A 23,549-nucleotide genomic window follows, 5' to 3' on the forward strand; every position below is an offset into this window, starting at 1 on the left:
AATGTCGTTTTCTGTAACAAACATTGATTGTCTCAAAGTCATGAGACACCGTCTCTTAGAACTATTAAAAGAAACCTTTTTATAATATGGAAAAGTCTTTCTCTCTTTTTAGCAAATAGACTTAGTGATTAAACTTTTTAATGATAACTTACAGAATGAATAAAGATTTAACTTAACTTTTATGGCAACTGGTATGTAAATATTTGCTAAACTTTTCTTAGTTCTCCAACGAGGTAATTGGCTGACAGAGTCCTTTGTCTTTTCAAAGCCCTTGTGTCAACAGTCTCTTGTTCTTTCACGATTTCTTATTACACTGCTAATTGAAATTTGTAGCCTCTGGCTTTGAATACTTTTTTTAGATAAGGCTTAATTAAAGACTGTGGAGCTTGGAATTTTTCTGATTCTACAACAGTAAAACGCTTTCATTGTGCTGTAATCAGTCACAGCCCCAAATGGGGCAGAGGGAGCCCTCCATGCTGGCGCTGTGTCCTCTTGGATGTGGCACTGTGATCACCTGTTTCCTGGGTGTTCGGCACAGCTTGATATCCCAGGTTCATCTTACACTTTACTTGCTCCAGACCAGGAATCTTAAGGAGCTCTGCACCCCCTACCCGCACCCCTTTTTTAAAATAGAGAATGCTGTTTAGAACCCAAATCTGGGCTTTTCATGTCTGCATTGCTTCTAGGCCCTTTACATTGTGATCACTCTATAGGTGCCCATCCCAGAATGCTTTCCCACTTCTGTTTGCCTTTGGGTAGCACTCACCATCTTCTTATGTATCCTATATTTGCGTCCCCCCATAAGCATGTGAACTGTGTGTGGATAGGTCTTTTGGACAGCCTGGCCCAGCCTCGAGCAGCTCATGGCCCGTGCTCAGCACTCTGCAGGTGGTGACAGAGTAACCGGCAAGTGACGACACAGGAGTGGAGCGTGCCTGCAGTGTGATTGCTGGGATTGCTGGGTGACGGCGTGTGCACACTTATTTCTACCAGCTAATACCTTCATGTAGTTGTCCCCATATGTCTCCGTGGAAGCAGTTTTGCTTTGGGGGGAAGCTTACATTTCGGAACATCTGTTCACAGTGAGAGGATGGTCTCAGGACACACCCAGTTCTTGGTCACCTAGCTCTGCCTGTGCTACATGCTCTGTCCTTCACTGGCCTCCCGGAGGCCTCCTGCCACTGTGACTGTCTCGCTGCCTGTCTGTCACCTGTGCTCACTTTCTTCTGTTTTATATTCTTGGCAACCCGATGTAAAAGTGTTTTCTCATTTACTTAAATACATAGGTCTTTCTTTCCCACTAGAAAGGAAGCTTCATGAAATCAAGGCTCTTATTTGCCATGCTGCTTGCCCTGTGCTCAGCATCTAGCACAGTGCCTGGCACAGAACTGGCTCTCAAAAAATATTTGCTGAGTGAGTTATATTTTTAATATCTTTTGATAGAGTCTAAAATGAATTCTGGTGTCAAGAGAAGAGAACATTGGGTTTCTGTCTCTTTACCTATATACACAGCCTTGAATGGCATGTCTAAAATTAAATTTAAAAAAATATAGAGAGGGGCACCTAGGTGACTCAGTGGGTTAAAGCCTCTGCCTTCGGCTCAGGTCATGATCCCAGGGTCCTGGGATCGAGCCCCGCATCGGGCTCTCTGCTCAGCAGGGAGCCTGCTTCCTCCTCTCTGTCTCTGCCTGCCTCTCTGCCTACTTGTGATCTCTGTCAAATAAATAAATAAAATTAAAAAAAATATATAGGCATAAGTATGCAATAGATACATGTATTATGTGTGTGTGTGTAAAATCTGGAATATGGAGGATGAAGCCACTGGGAGTGAGTTTAGGATAAATAAAATGAAATACATTTTTATAATTTGTTAGGATAAAAGCTGGTATTAGTAGGCCTCGTAGGTAAAGTTTTAAAGGACTGGTATTAAAAAGTAATCTTCATTTTTTTTTCAAGTATAAAACCTTGAAAACAAAAACTAAGCTTTAAATAAATAGAAAGTTCCTTGTAACCCCACCCCCAGATATCAATAAAGGTAAATGTTTTGTTTATATCCTTCAGACATTTTATATGTATGTATACATAAGTATGTGTATATATGTTTTTTGTGTATTTGTCTTATGTACCTCCTCTATCACTGTTTTTTAAATATTTAAAAATTTTTTTAAAGATTTTATTTATTGTCAGAAGAGAGAGGGAGAGAGAGAGAACACAAGCAGGAGGAGTGGCAGGCAGAGGGAAAGGGAAAAGCAGACTGAGCAGGGCCAATGCAGGGCTGGATCCCAGGACCCTGGGATCATGACCTGAGACCAAGGTAGATGCTTAACCGACTGGGCCACCCAGATGTCCCAGTATTATTTTCTTAAAAACGAAATTGTATAATACTAAACATCGTGTTCTATGTTTTCCATTCTGTATCTGTAACACTATCTCATTTATTTTAATTATCAAGTTGATTTCCATTTTGCTGGTTGATTCTGATATATTTATTTAATCCTTTGTTAATGTGTGATTGGGTTGTTTCTACTAAAAACCACATGTATGAAAAGCAGTACGTAAATGTTTGCAGGTGCTGGTTTTTAAGTTACCATCTCAGCTCCAAAAGCACATTTTACACTCCACATTGTGGTGCTCTGCAAAGTGCTTTTCCGTTTTCAGCTCCTTTTTGGCTCCACGCAAAGAGGGCAATGGGGAGACTGGAGCAGGTGGGGCGGGTGGGGGTGAGGTGGGATGGGCAGCGGGGGTGGTGGCGCTTCTTGCTCTAGCTGTTCCAGTCAGTGCCACCCAGCAGTGGCCTTCACTGCAGCAGCAGGAGCTCGTTCAGTTCCCCACAGCTCCCTCCAAGAATCAGCCTGGTTCACCCCTCCGAGGTCTGTCCTCAGAAATTCTCCCGGAAATGCCCCCCCACCCCGAGACTTCCCCACCCATTAGATGGCTCCCTTCAATGTCTGCCTTCAGATGTTCCCCCTCAGACATCTTCCTTCAGACCTCCCTCCCTCAGAATTCCTTCCTCAGATGCTCTCCCTCAGAGGTCCTTCCTCAGAGGTCTCTCCTTCAGATGTCCCCCCTCAGACATCCCTCCCTTAGATGTCCTCCCTCTGATGTCCCTCCCTAAGAGTTCCTCCCTCAGATGCCCTCCCTTGGAGGTCCTTCCTCAGAGGTCCCCTCTCTGACCTCTTCCCTCAGATGTTTTTCCCACAGACAGCCTCCCTGAGATGTCCTCTCTCCAAAGTCCTTCTTTAGATGCTCCCCCCCACAGATGTCTCCCTCAGATGTCCCTCCCTTACACATCTCCTTTGGATCTCCCTCCATCTGACGTCCCTCCTTCAGATCTCCTCCCTCAGATACCCTCTTTCAGATGTCCCTCTCTTAGAATTCCTTCCTCAGGGGTCCTTCCTCAGAGGTCCCTCCTTCAGTTGTGCCCCCTCAGACCTCCTCCCTCAGGCATCCCTCTTTCAGATGTCCCCCCTCAGACCTCCCTCCTTCAGATATCCTCTCTCTGATGTCTCTCCTTTAGATGTCCCTCCCTCAGAATTCCCTCCGATGCCTTCCCTTGGAGGTCCTTCCTCAGAGGTCCCCTCTCTGACCTCTTCCCTCAGATGTCTTTCCCACAGATATCCTCCGTCAGAAGTCCTCCCTTAGATGTCGTCTCCACAGATGTCTCCCTCAGACGTCCTCAGATGTCCCCCTCAGACATCCTTCCCTCAGACATCCCCGCCCCCTAGACATCCTCCCTCAGACTTCCTCCTTCAGAGGAGTCCTCTCAGAGGTCCCGGCAGCAGCCAGTGCCCCTCGGTGGAGGGCTGTCCACTATGACCTCTCTGACATGCTTCCAGGTTCTGGTACTTCATCCAGTTCTTGGTTCCCCCGAGGCACAATCCCACAAATGAAATGGGTTTTAGAATTCACAGGCTTCTTTCCGTTCTTCTACATGGAGTTCTAGATACTACTGTGCTTGAGAAAGTAGACATAATCAGACACTTCTCAGATTGTGTGTCATTCCTTCTATGTGGCCCTGGTTGATGCTTCTTTCACAATCTGAGGAGGCCATCCCAGACACATTGTGGTCCCCTCCACCCCTTGGTGACCGAATGGCCTAGTGGCAGGGTACATGATGGTCACCTGTGGCCTGTGAGGCTGCAGCTTCTCCAGCTGATGGGAAAGGAGAACTGGGGATTTGATTTTGGTTTAATTTGTATAGACCATATTTTCTGAAATACCTTTGTACTTCTTCAGCAGTGGGAGGGTCCTCTTCCTCCTTTGTTTAAAATGTCCCATAGCCTGAGACCTTCTATTTCCCATGTATTTAGCAAGTTGCCTTCTCTATTGCAGGATGGCAAAACATAAGAGAAAAGTTACTGAAGTGACAGAGAAAAAGAACAAAAAACTGAAGAAGGCGTCGGCAAAAGAGAACCTGCTGGCACCCGAAGCCATGCCGGGGACCAAGCAAGCGCACCCTGAGGTAGGCGCACGTGGGGTCGTGGCGGCCTCAGCTTGTTTCTTCGCCGGGAGGGGAGGCAGCTGGGGCTTGGATTGCTGGTGTCTGTCCGGGAGGAGCAGAGGGTGGAACAAGGGACATGTGGACACACTCGGTGCCTTCTAGAGGGTACTGTAAGACAAATAAGAGGTCAGCACATTTTAGGTTTGAGCAGCCGTCTGATCTGCAGACCGCCGTTTGGGGTGCCGTGCTGCAAAGGGCCCTGGATGGACGGGCTCGGCCCCACGGCGGTGGTGCGGTGGCACGGTGGCAGGGCGGCGCGGGCTGGAGCTGGCCCTTTGAGCAGCTCTCAGGGGTGGGCCGGCGCGGCGTGCACAAGGAGGGACGCCTCGGGGGATGCGTGGAATGTGGCCCGAGACTCTGTACTCAGGAATTCAGATCATGAACATAAAAATGTTCATGTCTAGCGTGACGTAAGTCTGCCACAAAAATAGGTATGTGCATTTAAATTTGTTTTCTGTTACTACCACGTTCTGAGTGTTAACACTTCTCTTTATTGAGTGGTCTTTTCAGTTCCTACCATGCAGATGATCAAAATGGCGTAAGATAGTATAAGTTCTGACAAACTGTTGCATATAAAGTAAAATTTGAGCAGGTATGCAGCACGTAGGGATGCGGCAGGCTTTCCCTGTTCATGCGTCTGTGGGTGAGCATCCCTGTTCCTCGAGTGGGACAAGGCTGAGTGTGGGTGTTGGTCCTGTTTCCCACGCTTGCCTGTAAGCCCTGAACAGCCTCATTCACATCAGTGAGTGAGGATGGAAGTTTGGTTGTAACAGCATTCTTAAATCCTCAAACTCGGAGACGGTTAATGTGATTTGGGGCTTAAAGTGATTTAAAAATAAATTTTATCAAAATTTATTTTTAAAGATCTGCCATTAGATGACAACTCAACTAGATCCTTCTTCAGTTCTCTTGAAGAAAGAATTGGAAACTACCTGACTCGGTCAAGGATGTGTTGCTGGGGTAGTTGGGGTTGACTTCTGCAACACCAGTATTTCAAATTCTGTCATTGTTCAGTGCCCCCAAAGTGTTTATGCCCTCAGCAGTGTTCCCTGGTAAGATTGAGGTGACAGGTGGCTTTTTAAAAAAAATATTTATTTATTTTAGAGAGCGAGAGCGCGCATGCTCACAAGAGCAGGGGAAGGGGCAGAGGGAGAGGGAAAGAGAGAATCCAAGCAGACTCCACGAGGAGCTCATGACCCTGAGATCATGACCAACCCAAGTGGAAATCCGATGCTCAACCTGGCACCCCAGCAGGTGGCTTTTTCTCCACAAAACAAGGAAAGGACCATTGTGCAGGGGGAGGAGGAGAGGAGGGCCCACCTGACAACCAGCCAACTTCCTGGCTGCGGGCCATTCTGGCCTTTTCTCGGAGCAGGTTCAGAATGAGTGCTAGTGGCATTAGGGCCCTGGGAGTGCGCTCCTGAGACCACCTATGCCACGTGGCTGCCCGGGCGAGTCTCAGTGTCCTTCAGGGTATGTGCGGCTGCTTTGATGACTGTTGGTCCAGATCACTTGAGGCCTGCATCCGCTGAAGCATCTCTGTGCTTCTGAGAGGCTTTGTGAGCTCATTCATCTCCCCGTGGCCGTAGCAGTCCAGAGGCCCTGGGGTGAGCTTGGTGAGTGCCGGGTGTGTGCGGAGAGAAGATGCTCAGCTGTGGCCATGGGGCCCGGGAGGTGTGGGGGTGAGCAGGGAGCGGGACCCTCACTGGTTCCGGGTACCCTTTTCCTGCATGCTCTTGGCAGAGAACCTACCAAATGTGGCAGCTCATCTGATCACAAGGCCAGTCTGCTCCTGTGTGTGGAAGTGTGGCGGTTCACACAGCGTCGGTGTCAGGAACCTAGCTGGCATCAGTGGTGCCTGTGTCTTGCTCTGAATGCGGGCTCTTCACAAACCTGTGACCCCCCCGGGCCAATTCTTGTTAGGCTCTGTGCTCCGCCGCTTGAGCCCTGACTGGGTCTGTTCTTCTGCTTTCCGGCTCCCAGATGGAGGCTGGCATCCAGAGAGCTTCTCGAGCTCCTGCTCGGTGCTTCAGTCCACCCCTGGTTCCTACAGAGCCGCAGTTACACATGATTTTCTTGGGCTCTTTCTAGGATACTTTCCTGCTTCTTCTAGACTCCTCCAATTTCTTTCTCTTTTTCTTTTCTTTTCTTTTTTTTTTTTTAAAGATTTTATTTATTTACTCATGAGAGACATAGAGAGAGGCAAAGGGAGAAGCAGGATCCCTGCAGAGCAGGAGCCCAATGCAGGACTTGATCCCAGGACCCTGGGATCGTGACCTGAGCTGAAGGCAGATGCTTAACCAACTGAGCCAACCAGGTGCCCTAGACTCCTTCAATTTCTTTAAAATGAGCCCTATACAGGGGTGCATGCCTGAGTAGCTCAGTCAATTGAGCATCTGTTTCTTGGTTTTGGCTCAGGTCACGATCTCAGGGTCCTGGGATCAAACCCCTCGTCGGGCTCTGCGCTAGGTGCAGAGTCTGCCTGAGATTGTCCCGCTCCCTCCCCCTCTGCCACCCCAAGTTGTACACATACACACTTGCTCTCTCTGTCTCACACATAAAAAAATAAATCTTTAAAATATAATATAAACCCCATACTATCACCTTCGTGAATTTTAATTTTGTCACAGAACTTCCAGCTTTCCTTTCTTGATCTCTGCTGGTGGGACCCACAGATAGTGTGGGTTTATGGTAGACGCCAGCATGGGTTAGAATTTCTGCCTAAGATGCAAGGTGATACTCTCTGTGTTAAGTTCAGGTCATTTTGTTAAAAGTATGTGATTGTTTTTTGTTATTAAAGTACGTGTTGATTGTACTTATATATATTCCATATATGTTCTCATATATATTGTACTTACATATATTCCAAATAAATTTGGAAGACAGAAGAGGAGCTTCCGGTTTCTCTTTTGATGACTAGATTTTTGTTTGGTTTGTAACATGGTGGAGGAGGTTCCTGGTAGAGGCATGTGCACTTTTGCTTCCTTTTCTGTCCCTGGGTGTTGAGGCTTGGTGGCAAGGCTGGCCCAGCCGAGGAGCAGGAAGTGGGCTTTGAAATCCACCTGTGGCCTGCAGGGGTGAGTGAGTGCGAAACCGGGACTGGCCAGCAGGGGTCGCAGCCCCTCTGCCTACAGGCAGGGGGCGCTCATTTGCCCCAAAGAGCTGCAGTCCAGTGTGTTTCCAGGCCCCGGGAGGTTTAGGTGGGTCTCCCAGTGAGGTGCTGTGCTTGCGGGCTTGTGTCCCGAAGAGCCCGTCTTATACTGCCAGTCTCCCAGGGAAGTGGAGCCTTCTCTGGGAGGACACACCTTGGGCTATGCTAATGAAAGTGTTTCTTCACTCTGTGGTTCTCATGGGAAATTATGGAAGAGCGATGTCAGGAAGTTTTCTAAAGAGAGAACATTGACCGCTGCACCTAATCTTAAGGAGGGCGGGTGGACCGGGCCTGGAGAGCACATCCTATTACCCTGGGAGCTCGTGGAAAAGTACTGTGCTGTCCCCCCACTGCCCTGGCTCCAGGATCAACCTCTGGAATCCACATGAAGAACAGAGAAGCCTCTGTCCCCACTTGGACCACTGTGTTGTCCTCCCGGGACTGTCCGTCTGGATAGGCCTGTGGGACCCTGTGTGGCCACTTCCCACAGCACAAGCGCCCTGAGCCTGTGCCAGGAGGGCTGACGTTTCCCCAGTGCTCGCCCTCTGTGGCCCCTGGGGGCAACTTCCTCGGAGCCAGATTTCCCACTGGGATTTGGGGGGGGAGGCTCGGCACACCCAGTGGGCTCATCTCTGTTTGACTTTCATGCACTCTGGAATGTAAAAAGTCGTCTGTACAGCCCCGGACACCCCAAACCTCCTGTTCCACTCCTTTGTTTGCACGGCTCACTAACCCATTAACCTGCCAAGGCCCATGCGGGTCTGCATCTCAGAGAAGAGGGTGTGTGTGATGTCCTGGGATAGGGCAGAGACCTCCTGCTGCCTTCCTTGGTGCTTGGTAACTAGTTCTAGCTGGCTGGCCACAGGCTTTACTAAGGACCTACTGCCTTAGTACGCCCTACACCTAGCAGGAGCTACACCTTCTCCCGCCGTTGTGCTGGGTGGGCGACCCAGGGGTCCAGGATGGGGTCCATAGGCCTGTCTTCTTCCATCCTTCTTCTGAGGATGATATCCTGGACTACAGTCTCTGCCCATTTCCTGGCTTCTTGAAACTGTCCTGTGAGCTTGGGCTTCGGGACTGGGCAGTCAGACCTTCAAGTTGCTGGACCCCTTCCACTGAGAGGGTTGCGAAAATTAAATCTTAGACAGCAGGTATATTCAGAGGGGCTGCGACTCCATTATCAGCTGACACAGGATAGGGCAGGAGGTCGTGGTATTGCTCTTGCACGTCTCCCCAGCCCTGCTGAAGAGATTCTCCATGGTTTAGTTTCTGTCCCAGACACTGAGCCACATCCCTGGGAAATGGCCTCCTGCGGCTGTCCCCTCGGGCCAGTAAGGCCGTTACATACCTTGACCAGCATGTGGGAGGGGCTGCTGCGGTGCCCACGGCCTGAGCTGTCCGGAGACAGGAGGGGTGGCTGGCGGTGAGCAGGGGCCTTCTCCCTTCATCTCTCAGGTGAGAACCCCTGTGTTTGCAGAGCACCGGAGTTCTCACGGGACAGCCCTGGGGTGCTCCAGGCCGAGGTGTGGCTGTTGTCCTGACTTCATGCATGAGTCGACCAGAGAGGCTGGTACTTGCTTGGTCACCTGGCCAGCTGGGATAGAGAAAAGGCTCACAGTTGGGTTTCCTGCTTCTGGCTACCTTTTGGAGCACCCGAGGAAGACCAGGACGGGAAGCTGCAGCGTTGCCTGCGCTGGCCCTTTAGGGTAACTGGGCAGGGAGTGCCAGTCAGTGGGCTGCTCAGCCACGTGCTTCGGCAGCAGTGCCCGGCACCGTATAAGGAATATACCCAGCTCCTTTCTGGCATCTGCTCTCACACTGTAAATGTTGGTGATATGCTTGGGAGAAAGACCTCGGATTTGATGAGCAGACCGTCCCACATTGGGAATGACAGTGCATTCCTGAAGTCTGGAGGGCATGGTGACAGTAATAGCCACTTTTCTTCTTTCAGAATGTAATGTACTGTGCATAAGCTGTTGGGCTCCCAAGTTCCTTACGTGCCCCCTGTCTTTTCACGGGCCCTGCAGGACAGCAGGGCTGGACGTGGCCCGGGCTCCGCACTGCCACACTCAGAGTGCTTGCTTATCTGGAAGGGACGCAGCTACTCCATATGGACCATCTTTTTTCCTTCCTATGTAATCTCTAAAATGGGATAGGAGCTACGGGCATCAAGCCAACAAGCACTTTATAAAACCATTGAATGAGGTTGTGAACTTTATGGCCTTGAGAATTTGCTCAGAGCCAAAATGCTTCATTCCAGTGGTATTTTGCTTAAGAAATATTACTGGTCTGGCAGTAGATTTTTTTGTTGTTAAACTGGTGGTGGTGAGGGGATGCTGATCTTTATAGGCAGCTCCCTGGGAGCCTAAATTGTTTTTCCAGCAGAAATTCCCCTCTGCCATTGTTTTGTTTTCTACTTGGTGACTACTGAACACTTAAGTTGTCAACCAGCTGGGGTTATAAACTGACCGACTTCAGGGCTAAGGGGGTTGAGAGGAAAGGCAGACCCAGAGAAGTTCTGTGACTCCCCTGAGGCCCATGGTAAGTTGGTGGGAGACCGAGATCCCCTTGTCCTGTCTCGGTAAACTAGCTTGGCCGCCTCCTGAGTACTTTCCTTTTTGTGGCCGAGTAACACTCCACTGTGCTTAATACGCATTTGGGCCTCCGTTCACCAGATTGCGGACATTTGGGGGTGTTTCCAATTTGGGGCTAGAATGAGCATGCTGTAAATATGTGTGTGCGAGGCTTTCTGTTTTCATTTCTCTTGGGTAAAATCTCAAGACTCAAGTGGACCACATGGTAATTGTGTGTTTACTTTTTTAAGAATCTGCTAAGCTGGCCACCCCAGTACACGTTCCTGCCAGCAGTGCGTGAGAGTTCCAGATGCTCTGTGTATCTGTCCACACTTGGTATTGTCAGTTTTTAAAATTTTGGCCACTCTCAGGAATGTAGTTGTGTCTTGCTTTGTGTATGGTTTTAAAAGGCAGCTTTTTTGAGGTGTAATTGACTTGGAGTAAACTGTTCGTACTTAAAGCATAATTTCTTGTGGTTTTTCACTAGCATTTCTCTGATCACTGGCGGCGTGAGCATCTTGTGTGCCTTAGTTAAGTTATCTTTGGTGAAGTGTTTGCTCAGCTCTCTTCTCCATTTTTTTGGGTTGTTTTCTTATGGTTGAGTTTTGAGAGTTGGTTACATATTTTGGAGACGGGTCTTTTGTCTGATTTCTGTTTTGCAAGCATATTTCCCCTAGTCTGTAGCTGCCCTTCTCATTTTGTGAGCAGTGGCTTTTGAAGAGCAGAAGTTCTGAATTTTGATCAAGTCTGGTTTCATCAGTGTTTCTTTATGGTTTGCACTTTCTGTTAATGTGTCCTTCGGCTCACTCTGTCCTGCAGGTGCCCCCGAGTCCCCCGTGTGGCTCTTCCTCATTGGTTGTAAGTTCTACTTAACATTTCCCAGGAGTGCATCGTGTCCTCTCAGCCTCGCTGGTAACAGTCGTTTACCTTGTGGAAACGCCTGCCGAGTGCACGTGTGTCTGCTGTGTGTGTGTGAGTAACTGCTTCTCGTGGGGTCACACCTGGAAATGGAGTGGCGGGTGGGAGGATCGGTAGGTGAACACGTGGTACACAGTGTCCAGGGACCCACTGCTTCTCTGTCTGGCGATCTGGTGGGTGCAGAGTAGGACCTGCTTGTTTGTTTGTTTAGAGAGTTTGAGGGGGCAGAGGCAGAGGGAATCCTCAAGCGGACTCCCTGCCGAGTGCAGAGTCAAACACGGACCTCCGTCCAAGTAGGGCCTCTTTTAATTTGTATTTTCCTAATCACGAGGGACCAAGATGGTTTCTAGTCATTCTTTAAGGATTTGTCTTTCTTTGTGAATTTCCTCATCACATCTTTTGTCTTTTTTTAAAGAAATGTTTTCTTTTTGTGCGTGTATTACATGTACTTTCTTCCAGTTTGACTTTGATGCTGACGCTGTCCATGTGTGCAGGCTGATGTCAAACCTGTCTGGTATCGTTTTCCCCGTATGATAAAGGCTGCCTTCTCTCTTCCACAATTATGAACATATTGTCTTACATATTTTTTTCTAAATTTTGTTGCATAATAGCCCATTAACTTGTCATGCCGTTACTTATTTAACTCGCTTCTTGCCACACCGTGTGATTCTTCAGTTTCTATAAAAGTGTGTTTTAATACTGAATAGAGTAAGTACTTACTGTTTTGGGGTTGGTGTTCTTGGCCTTTGTCACATATTTTCTTCTTTGTATGAGATTTGGAATCGGCTTTCAGGTTTCATGATAAGTCCTTTGTGGTTTATTGGGGGGTAGTTTTTAATGTCCTTCATGTAAGTGTCATGCTTTTCTCTGAGGAGATCTCCGTATCTCTCCAGGAGTGAGTGACCTGGACAAGGCTCCTGCAGCCAACACAGGGCAGACTCCATTGGTCTGTTTTTTGAGTCACATAACATCATGCTACAACTTGGCGATGGTGGCTGGTCCATGAGCAGCTATGGTCCAGTTGTTGCCCGTACCAGACACCCCCCGGGCCTCTTGGTGCCTGCTCTGGCTTTCCTGCTGTCCCTGCTCGGCCACACGGTGTGGCCCTCCTCTCCCTCTGCCCCACATTCCTTTCTGAAATTGAGCTTTCTGGCCTGGCCAACCTTTTAATTTTCTTCTACTTCTTCTTTTCTCACATTCTCCATGTTGACCCCTCACCTAACTTTTCTATAACTGACCAAACCTAGTGGCAGCTCACTGGGATCAAACTGGGACATTTAACCTGTTCAGCAAGTATATATTAAAAATTGTTTTTTGTTCTGCTGCAGACACGAGTTTTATTTAATGTTGAATTAACATATGTTTTCATATTTAAGAGATTATCAGACTGTTCATTATTGTATATATTGTTCCATCAACTCTAATAATAAATCTGTTTTATAGAAGAAGGTGAATCAAGCAAGGTGATTTTTTTTTTTTTTTTAAATGAGGGTTGGGGTAGAGTTTAGAGGACCTTGGGGCGGCCTCCTGTTTGTAGTAACCTGCAATGGCTTTTCTCACATATAACTTGTAGCAAAGCACACAGTATGTAAAACTGTACTTGTATTAGATAGATGGTTAATTTACCATGTTGCTTAATATCTGGGTTTACAATCACATCACACTGTCGGGGTGGAAAAATTGCACAAAACATGAGAAAACCCAATGATGAATGGGTTCTGACCTTTCTCACTGATTTCCTCCCATTTGCATTAAGTAGCAAACACTGATTGGATTGGCCTAAGAAGGGGAGCCTGACGCAGGCCTGACCTTGGGTTGGATGTTTCCAGAAGAACAGAAAGGGCTTGTGTCTGTGGCCATTTTTCATTTCCATATGTGCTTGCAAAGCATTTGGTAAAATTTAACATCCATACATGATTAAAAACAATCTCTCAACCCCCCCACCGAAATAATCCTCTTCCCCTTAAAAAAAAACAGTAAAGGTTTATTACAGAATCAGACATCTCTCTTTTTTTTTTTTAATTAAAAAAATTTTTTTGTTTGTTTATTTGTCAGAGAGAGAGAGAGCGAGTGAGGGAGAAAGAGCGCACAGGAGGGGGAGCAGCAGGCAGAGGAAGAAGCAGGCTCCCCGAAGAGCAGGGAGGCCGATGCAGCACTCGATCTCAGGACCCCGGGATCATGACCTGAGCCAAAGGCAGACGCTTAACCAACTGAGCCACCCAGGCATCCCCAGGCACATCTTTTTAGATCTTACTTCAGCAGAAAGGTGCTCCCAGAATTGTCAAAAGGCTGAGGAGATTCAGGGCAGCTCTGCCACTGGGCTCTCCACCTGGGGGGCCCTAGCCTTTGAGTCCCTCCCCTCGTCCTGGGAGGCCACCAGAGCCAAAGTTCGGACTTGTAGGCACCTGCAGATCGCCTCAGGACAGAATGGCCCTCATGTCTTGCCACGTCTCTGGGTTCTAGATTCTGGGAACCACTCAGTTTGGGCCTGGGGGTTCCCTACTCTTGTCAGTTCTTGGACACTTTAAGAAAGTGGCTGGTTTTTATACTTGGCCAGCGTTTTGGTCACCATGCCTCTCCCCCACCTCAGAGAGTTGATCTAAATCAAATCAGGGCTTGGCCAGCTAGGAGCCGTCTGAGGCTCTGTGGGCCGTGTGGTCTGTGTCACTGCTCAGCCTGTGTGTGGAGGAGCAGGGCACTGACAGTGTGTAAGCAAACGGCCACAGCCAAATAAAGTTTATTTACCAAAATAGGCGGGCATGGGGCATTTGGCCCAGAGTTTGCATTCCTGGTCTAAACAGTCTGGCCCACCCGTGCTGGGCCCTGGCCCCCACAGCTGCTCCCAACCCACATTTGTTCCTTGCTCTGGAGCAGCACTCCCTGGTGGAGGTCTGGCAGCTCAGGCTGCCCATCTCCCGGCCCCAAGTGACTCGGTCTCCACAGTGTGAAAGGAAGCCCAGGGCCTGTACTTTGGGTAAGGGACAGCCCTTCTTGGGGGCCCTGGGAAGGCTGGCAGGCCTCTGGGTTTGTCCTAGGGACTGCTGAGGGCCCTGTGTCATGGGGGAGGTTGCCTTGGGCACTGCCACACAGAGGGTTAAGGAGAAAAAGAACACATCTCTGAACTGCAAGAGAACATTTGATTTGAAATATAAAATTAGTATCTACGTAGACAGGAAGTGGAACCACCAGTGGGTGCTAGTGTGCTGAGCTGGGACACCTGCAGCCTCTTCTGGATACAAGCCCCGATGGTCCAGGGTGCAAGTGGGTGGCCCTCTCGCCACCTGTGTCCCCCGGTCCCTGGTTCCTGTGTCCCATGGGGAGGCCACTGCTGAGATCCTGGCTGCAGCTTCTCGGGGGAAACAAACACAGAGCACAGAGGCCCTGACCGGCGATCTCAGAGGGAACCCTGTCTCGGGGTTTAAAGGCTGGTAGTACACCTTAAAGGCTGCAGAGGCTAAAACCTTTTGGTGCTGTGCTAGGGGGCATCTGGCCTCTTGTTACCCAGTCTCCGTGTGGGGGCAGTTAGGTGCCAGGTGTCCCGAGGGCCACTGGGAGGAAGGCACAGGGAGGTAGATGTTGGCCTTGAATGAGGTGGTGCTTTGGAAATGTGGAGCCCTCGAGTATAGGCAGCGACTGTACCTGTGCTGGGGCACGCTCCAGCCAGTGAAGGGTGGGTGTGTAGGGGGCTTGCTGGAGGACTCCTGTGGGGAGGGGGATGGAGATGGGGGACACAGGAGGCCCCTTCCAGTCCTCCAGACCCTGTCCCACCCACGGTGCATCCTCTTGGAGCGTGGTGGTCCCTCAGCAATCTCTGGTCGCACCCCAGGGTCTTCTCCCAGCTGCAGCCGAACGTCCGTGTTCAGGATGGTGGGTTTGGGGGTGGGCCTGCGTGGGAGGGAACCTTTGTTCCTGCTGGAGCCGCCCCTAGCAGGTGCACAGGGCCAGCTCGTCTAGAGGGCCTGGTTAGAATGAACTGTACCTTTGGAGTGCTCACTTTGATGTTTTCTGAAAAAGAGTTTATTTTTTACTTTTCTAAGTAGGCTGCATGCCCAGTGTGGAGCCCAGAAGAGTTTATTTTTGATAAAATTATAAATACATAGGAAGTTGCAAAAAATTATAGGGCCAGTGTGCCCTTTGCCCAGTTTCCCCCACCGATCACAGACCACAGTGTCAAAACCAGAATTGGACGTTGAAGCAATCCACAGAGCTCTTTCTGACTTTACTAGCTTTTGTGTACTCATGCATGTGTACCTGTGTGTGTTCATGTGTGCACGTGCTCACATATATGCGCACACGTGCCCTGGTGTGTGTGCTTGTGTTTGTGCTTACGCGTGGTACTCACATGTGTGCCTGTGTGCACGTACGCGTGTGCCTGTGGGTGTGCGTGCATGTGCAGCCTTATCGCTGGTGTAGGTGGCTGGGGCCACCACCACAGTCAGGGTGCAGAAGTCCTCTGTCACCGCACAGCTCCCTGGTACCCTCCCTTTCTAGCCATTCACTCACTGAACGCAGGGCATTTGGGTTGTTTCCAGGTCTTTACTTTTACGAATAAAGCTTTTATGAACATCCGTGAGCATGAGTGCTCATTTCTCTGAGGTAAACGCCCAGGAGGATAACTGCTGGGTCGTTTGTTACGTGCAAGTTTGGTTTCCGAGCGAGCAGCTATCCCAGCTTATGTTCCCACCACCATCCCACCTTCTCACCGGCATTTGGTGTTTCTTTGTTTGTTTGTTTGTTTTTTATAAAAGATTTTATTTATTTATTTGACAGACAGAGATTACAAGTAGGCAGAGAGGCAGGCAGAGAGAGAAGGAAGCAGGCTCTCCACAGAACATAGAGCCCGATGTGGGGCTTGATCCCAGGACCCTGGGATCATGACATGAGCCGAAGGCAGAGGCTTTAAACCACTGAGCCACCCAGGCACCCCGTTTCTCTGGTTTTTATTTCAGTCATTCTGATGGTGGTGCTCACAAAAGTGCCCTGGGAAGTAGGAGAGGGGAAATGAAAACTTGCTTTTCCCGGGTTTGGCGATTTGTGCCCTTGATGTGCTCAGTTCTAGAAACTGCCGGTGGGCTGGTATGGGGGCATTGTCCTGGCTTTGTGGCGGGGCCGTCCTGCTGGGGCCAGGTTTGACGTGGCCTCTGCCTGGCCTCTGTATGACATCCTGTCTTTCTCCAGGAGTTTTTCAGGAGTGGCAGGCCTCCCTGGGCATCGTTCGGAGGTGGCGGTGGCCGCGGGGCCTATGAGGCCCACGGTCAGTTAGGCTGGCCTCGAGCATGTGTTCCTCATGGTCTCTACAGTGGGTTTTCTCCACTCGTTTGTCAAATCTGAAGAATTACAGAAAAGTTGGAAGCTGATAAGCTTTCCCTGCTGCCATGGAGACCTGGCAGCCCTCATTCTGGGCCGAAAAAACCAAGGTCCTCCCCCCACCCCCAGTCCAGCTGTCTGCGCGTCCGTTGCTAATGCACTCCCTGCCGCTGCTGCCAGCCAGCCAGCGAGATGTTTGTAGCTTTGCTTCCTTGTGCTCAGCAGAAAGTAACTCAGCGAAGTGGAATTAAAAAAAAAAAAAAAAAAAAGCAACGTTTGTTGTTTTTCCTGACTTATATATGACCAGTGTGAAAAAAAGAAAAGAGAAGCTACAGGAAATGACACAGAAGAAATCAGAAAGACTGATAACCCTCCGGTGAATATCTTGGAGTATATCCTCAGTATTTTCACAATGGTTCTGTGTAACAGAGTACCCACATCAGCCCTGGGCACTGTAATTTGTTTTCCGCGTTTTCTAGTATGACAGAGAGAAAGGTAGCTCACGGTTGCTTTAATTTCATTTTCCTTGATTACAGCCATGAATGGTCGTTTTCCATGTACATATCGGTCATTTGCTTTCGTGGATGCCTGTAGGGTTTTTTGTTGTTGTTTATTTTTTTCCCACTTCTGTCGCAAAGTCTGCCTTCTCTGTATTGATCAGAAAACTTGCTCCTTATGCTAAGAGCTCTTCATCTTTGCTTTATGCTTCAGATAGTTTTCCAGTCGAGTTCTTCTTGTTTACAGCTTCCACTCTGCCTCTCCCAGACTGCTCCCTCCAGGCTCTGCATTGGCCTCCCGGGCCTCTGTGCACAGACCGCCTCTCTAGACCCTGTCCTGCCCTATGCCCCCTTGGGGTTCTGTTTCTCCAGCCGTTACAGCAATTTGAGGGGCGTGCAGCAAGGTGTCCCCTGGCTGCCTCAGAAAGCCAGTGGCGGCCTGGTTGAGGACTTGGGGACTGCGAGGCAGGCAGTGGGACCCCTGCTCCTGGGCTGCGTCTGAGCTTGGAGGGCTGCTCCACCCCACGGCTGATGGAGACCCCAGATTTTGACGGCCAGTTGTTTGGCTTTTGATGTGGAGTACAAAGGCAAAAAGAAATGTAGATAAAATTAAATTTTCTTATAACCTGCAGCCCATTGACAAATATTTGAGACGGGCAGAGTAGAACATTCCTCCAGGAAGCTCCCGATCTTATAATGCCTTGCTAGAGGGAAAAACAACCCTAGCTTGACAATAGCTAGGCCTCCAGGATCTTGGGAGTCTTCTTTAGCAGATGGGAATTCTTTCAGAAACTTCCTCTTCACCTCCTGCAGCTTGGTAGAATATAGTCAGTTGCCCCTCACAGTCCCAGGCCAGCGGCAGCCCTTCCTGCCCACAGGTCCTGACCCTGCGTTTTTATAAAAACCACTTTTTTTGCACCTAAGATGTCTCAGGAACTCGGCCAGCAGCTCCAAACCCCAACATTTCTGTAGCAGTTTTCACTGGTGATGTGCGTTCTTTTTTGTCTGCTGCCTCCAGAGGCGTTTGGAGGGGAAGCGAAGAACGGCTGCACGGGGCTTACGAGCACATGCCATTTCGGGTGAAGTCCTCCCACAGACCAGGTGCTGGGGTCTCCCCGCTGCTGTCCAAGAGTGGGTGGCAGCCAGCTTGCCTCGGGTGGGTTGGTCGTTTTCTCGAGTCTCCTGGCCGGACCGAGCTGTGTTGTTTGCCTGCCTGCAGTCCCTCAGCCCCGTGAGACAGGCTGAGGTGTGGCCGCCACACTGTGGTGCTGGGGCATGAGTCATTCTCAGCAGTGTCCGGGGAGCGGGTGCGTGTGGTTCGGGTCCCGTCAGATGAAGGAGGGAAGGAGGGAAGCGGTTGCCTGGTAGACAGAAAGGTGTCCTGGTTGGTGTCTGCCCCAGGTTATGTGTGGGGCCCTGAGATGTCATCACACACAGACCCTGGAAGCTGGGCCCAGCTGAGGATGTGGCGGTGGGGAAAGGCTGTGACCCTCAGACCCAGTCCAGGCTCCTGATGCTCACCCCAAAACTGTGAGCGTCACTTAAATGTTTTCGGTTTTTGGGTGCCTGGGTGGCTCAGTTGGTTAGGCAACTGCCTTCGACTCAAGTCATGATCCCAGAGTCCCGGGATCGAGTCCCGCATCAGGCTGTCAGCTCCATGGGGAGTCTGCTTCTCCCTCTGACCTCTCCCCTCTCATGCTCTCTCTCATGGTCTCTTTCAAATAAATAGATTAATTAATTAATTTAAAAAATGTTTTCAGTTTTCATGCCTGGAAGCTACACTCTGTACTTGAGGGAAGCTGTGGGCCTGCACACTGACCTGGGAGTCAGGCGGCATGTGAGCTGTGACTATTAGAATGAACTTGGAGTTAGTAGCCATGTGGGAGCGACCAGAGAAGGGCTCCGTGCTGTATGTGTAGGTTATGCTCCTGAGGTGATCTGTAGGCCCATGCTTTTCAGCCCATGATGAAATTGGAAGTAATACATACATATGTGTGTGTAAACATATAAGCACATGTATGTTTATCGGTCTGGCTGATGGGTTGACAAGAGAAATATCCCCTTCTTCAAACACATAAACGTGCTTGAAGAAATGTGACATCAGAATTATGTGACGTAACTAGGAGCAAGCAGGTATGCAAGAAATAAAGAAGCTCAAAACCAGACTGGTGAGTGAAGCTGGAGCGGGTGGCCCCAAAGGCATTGGAACCGGGCCTCCACTGTAAGGCTCCTGCCCCAAGAGCATGGCCGCGCGCTGCGCGTGCTTGTGTACAGATGGTGCAGCTGAGCTCCTGCCCCAACAACACAGCATGTGCTCGTGTGCAGGTGGTAGAGCTGAGCTCCTACCCCAAATCCAAGAGCCACACGTGCTTCACGAGTGAATTAGAAAATCCTATCCCTTGGGCAGACACAGCAGGAAGCCAGGGTGGGTGAAGAAAGAGCCTGTGACATGGAATCGGAATCCCAGACCTACAGTGTGTGTCAGAACCAGACCCAAATCCATACCAACCCACAACACGGGAGCCCTGGGTCAAGAAAGTCATGGGGGGAGCATCTGAGTGGCTCAATTGGTTAAGCAGCTGCCTTTGGCTCAGGTCATGATCCCAGGGTCCTGGGATTGAGCCCCAAATCGGGCCCTCTGCTCAGCGGGGAGCCTGCTTCTCCCTCTCCCTCTGCCTGCTACTTTGCCTACTTGTGCTCTCTCTCTGAATCTCTGTCAAATAAATAAAATCTTTAAAAAAAAAAAAAAAAGTCACAGGGACACATGTTTGGACCAGTAGGATTCACGGACCCTCCAGCAGGGACAAAGGCAAAACCACCCCACGGGGTCTTCCAAGGAAAATAGCTCTCCTGAAAAAGCACAGTCTACGGGAGGAGAGACCTGTCCTCAAAGCCAGCAGGTAAGGCAGGGGACAGAATTCACAAGAAGTACGAGGCAGAGGACTGGGGAGAGTTTAAATGGGTTTAAAGCATTTGGGTAATAACGGGAGAGCCAGCATTCTGTCCTTCTTCCCTCCAGCCTGAGAACAAATGGGAAGAGTTGAAAGGAATCAAGTTGAAATTTGTAAAAGTGAAACTCACATCCTGGAGTTCCATGGTGGGCCAGGCTCGGCTAAGAGGTGCACACATGCCCGGCAGACACACAGTGATGTGTCTCTGGGGAACCTGGGAAGGGAGGTCAGAGGGCGAGGACGGCAGTATTTGAGGATAAACTGGCTGAGAAATTTGCGGCGTTGATAGTGGTGTGAGCGTCAGCGAGGGGCGCATCCAGTCCTGGACTCGAGCGGTGTGCTGAATAAAGCAGCCGGACAGCACCATGGGAGCAGGCAAGCCGCTGGAAAGGCGAGGCGGGTGGCCAGGGCAGGAATGGGCTCGCTGGGCCCCACCTCTGCTGGGCCGGGGTGTGGGGCCCAGGCCCGGACAGGCAGCCTCCCATGCTGTTGCCACGAGTCCCAGCAGATGGGGGCATGAGGTCGTGGCTGCCTAAAGCTGCAGTGGGAGATGGGTGTCACGGGGAGGACACGGCAGACGACACGAATGGTCTCCGGGAGTTTTCAGGCATCTCCAAGTTGTGAACCATTGGTGTTCTTTTAGTGGAAAACTTGGCTGGGGGAAAGGATGAAAAATAAGGAAAATCTTGGTATCTTTTTTCCGTGAGACTGCAATGCAGCCTGGGAATGACTGGGGATGCGCTCTAGTGGGCTGCCCGAGCGGCGATGCCAGGCAGGGCCGGGCGCACACAGGCTGCTGCACATCTGTGTTCTCACGGCCAGTGCGCACGCCACCTGCTGTCATTCTTGGCCACCAGTTTTCCCCACCTCCCTCCTCCTGCCCGTCTGTGGGGGTGGGGAGCATTCTCCCCGCTGCCCCCTGGAGGCTGGTGGCAGCAGCCGCCCCGCCCCGGGCCCTTGCGCTTCGTGGGGCAGTCTGTCTCCCTGCAGACTCTGCACTGTGACTTGCTTCCTCTTCCCCGTTCATTTACTTAACCCAGCTGTCCCTGGACACCACAGTGGCAGTGTGAGGGAGGAGCCTCTCCCTCCAGACCCCACAGCAGGGCACTTGTCTGGGAGTGAGGGGCTAAGTCGGGACCCCCTCTCCCCATGTAGGACTCTCCTCCACTTGTCACGGACACCATGGATCTGACCACTTCCACCCATTCCCAGCCCCATCACCTTCACCGAGAGGGTCCACCCCCTCCTCCCTCCTCCGTGGCCCTGGGAGCTCTCTCTCGCACCCTGCCTGTGTGAGAGATGGCTTCTCGCTGTATGCAGCTCACGGCCAGAAGCTTGTGGTACCCTCCAGGTCTCCATGTACCTGTTCTCATGCCTTTTGGCCTCTCCTTCACCGTCTGGCCGTGTGTCCCCGAAGACAGACGGCATCTCTGCTCGCTCCTCCCCAGCACACAGGAACACAGCAGGTGCTCATGTGTTTCTTGACTGGCTCATTGTGGGACCTTCGTCCTGGCTGTGGTCTGGATTGTGCGTGTGGATTGTCCATGACACCCAGGCACACCTTGGGGGAATGATGCACTTGCCTTTCTTTGCCGAGAGAGATTTTGGTAACATCCCCCGGGACCTGGGGGACCTGCCTCTGCGCGTGTGAGCAGCCTGTCGTGTGTGCCGTGTGCCATGCCGGGGCTTGTATGCCTCTGCGGCCTGCGGTGGCTGAGCTGACTGGGGTCCAGAACACCGAGGAATGAGAAAAATCTTTGTTTCACATAGGTGCCCGTGGTGTGCGCCCTGGAAATGCTTTGTTCACTGGTTAAGTAGCATCGAAACAGTGAACAAGGAAAGTTGACAAAGGAAGCCCCCTGCCAGTTCCACCCTCCTGACATCCAGTGTGTTCCCTTTTTTTAAAAGATTTATTTATTTATTTGAGAGAGAGCATGTGCACACATGCATGTGCAGGGGGAGGGGCAGAGGGGAAGGAAGAGAGCATCTCAAGCTGACTCCTCGTTGAGCGCAACATGGGGCTTGGTCTCATGACCCTGAGATCCCGACCTGAGCCGAAACCAAGAGTCAGGCAGGCACTGCCCCCGACGGCGCCTCTAGTGTGTTCCATCTTTAAGTGTCCCTTCCATTCCCAAGATGCCGATCTCAGGCTGCTTCTCTCCCACACTTGAGCTCTTCCTGCACCCTTGATTTATACATGACCATTTTTCATGCCATTCTTAACTCAGTTTTTGGAAACAAAGCCTCCCACCCCACACTTTATAAAAACAAAACACACCCATGGTGAAAAATGCAGAAAACGTGGAGAAGTTGAGAGAGAGACATTCAGTATGTTACCATATTTATAAGCGTTTTCAAAAGACATGGTTGGCTTTCAGGGGGGGCGCATGTCGCTCTGTCACAGTTTGTGAGGTAAGAATCACAGCCTCACCCTCAAGTCATCCTTTTGCCATTTTGGAGACAACCCCACTCCACTGGGGCTGGATGGCTCTGTCCTGCTTTCCTTGAGGCCCAGTGTTGTCACTCCCTTGTCCCAGGCAGCCCTGGAGGCCCAAAGCTGGGTCTGTCCCCTCCTTGCTCAGGAAAGCAGGGCCAGCGGGAACCTGGTCTCTTGAATGAATCTCAGCTTCAGTGGCTTGTTTTTTGTTTTGTTTTGTTTTGGGGGGGGGTTGGTTTTTTTCATCTTGGCTTTAAAGGCAGATTTCATAGAGTCTATGTCTTGAAACTTTCCGTCCTGCTGTACATCAGGAGTTTTAAAGCTTATGGGAGCTTCTGCCCCAAAGGTCCCAGGAGCTGACTTGTGACATGCGTGTGCTCCTTTCTGGCTGGATTTGCCCGCGACCTCCAGGCTGTCCCCATTATCAGAACCAATTTTCTAATATTCGTTGGCACATATTTGTAAGCCAAGAGGCAGAAGTGGGGTGCTTCCTGCCTTGCCCCTTCTGCTGAAATTATCTCCGCTTCCTGGCTGTTCAAAGGAAGCCACTAAATATATTGTTTCCAGTTGAGTGGATGCTACATTTACTTAAGGAAGCTTATTTCATTATAGCGTTCGCTAATGTTCATAAGGAAGATTAGTCACTGGCTAATCAGACTGTATGCAAGGCAGTTCTCCAGTTTTGGGTCTAAAATACCAGAATGGGCAGATTAGGCTGAATATTTGTTCAGTCTTTTCAAAATTATTTTTGTAATGGTATGAAAAGATTTCCCAGGATGAAGTATTCACAGCTGGGAAAACAGTTGTTGCTTTGAAGATGGTTTTCCCAGGCACAGAGCTCACGTCTCCTGCTGTTAGGAGCATAAACAGTGTCTAGTTTAAACTTGCCATTCTTGTGGTCAGTTTTGATGGCATGGGGTGGCCTTTTTCCGGCAGAGCTGCATGGTCCTCTCTCAGGAATATACTTTTATGAACCTGGAGGAAACCATACTGCCGTTGGCAGATACATAAGGGAGTGCGGTTGCGAAGGTGTGGCTATCTGACTTCGCAGGTACTTCTTGCTGATAGGTAATATCTTTTAAGGCTAAGAATCACAGTGGAGGTTGGGGACCTGGCTCACAGTGGCCAGGTCAGGTTGACGTGGACGATGCCATCCTTACCTCCTTGAAGCCTCCATTGGTCCTAGAGCCCTGCACATTCTCCAGGACTGAGCA

General features: G+C 50.2%; 1 protein-coding gene across 2 annotated transcripts in view; it reads left to right on the forward strand.

Moving 5' to 3' along the window:
- The window catches only part of CHLSN (cholesin), a 125,101-nt gene that overhangs the window by 5,459 nt on the left and 96,093 nt on the right, over positions 1-23,549 (forward strand). The window contains exon 2 of one of the 2 annotated variants that reach the window (XM_080830024.1): positions 4,333-4,462. In XM_080830024.1, the coding sequence (XP_080686150.1) occupies positions 4,334-4,462 (129 nt within the window). In that variant the 5' untranslated portion in view covers position 4,333. Of the gene's footprint in view, positions 1-4,332; positions 4,463-23,549 lie in introns of those variants that run through there. The other variant, XR_013968392.1, reaches the window with a different exon arrangement.

The sequence above is a fragment of the Martes martes genome (genome assembly GCF_963455335.1).
Source record: "Martes martes genome assembly, chromosome: 18".
Classification (NCBI taxonomy): Eukaryota; Metazoa; Chordata; class Mammalia; order Carnivora; family Mustelidae; genus Martes; species Martes martes.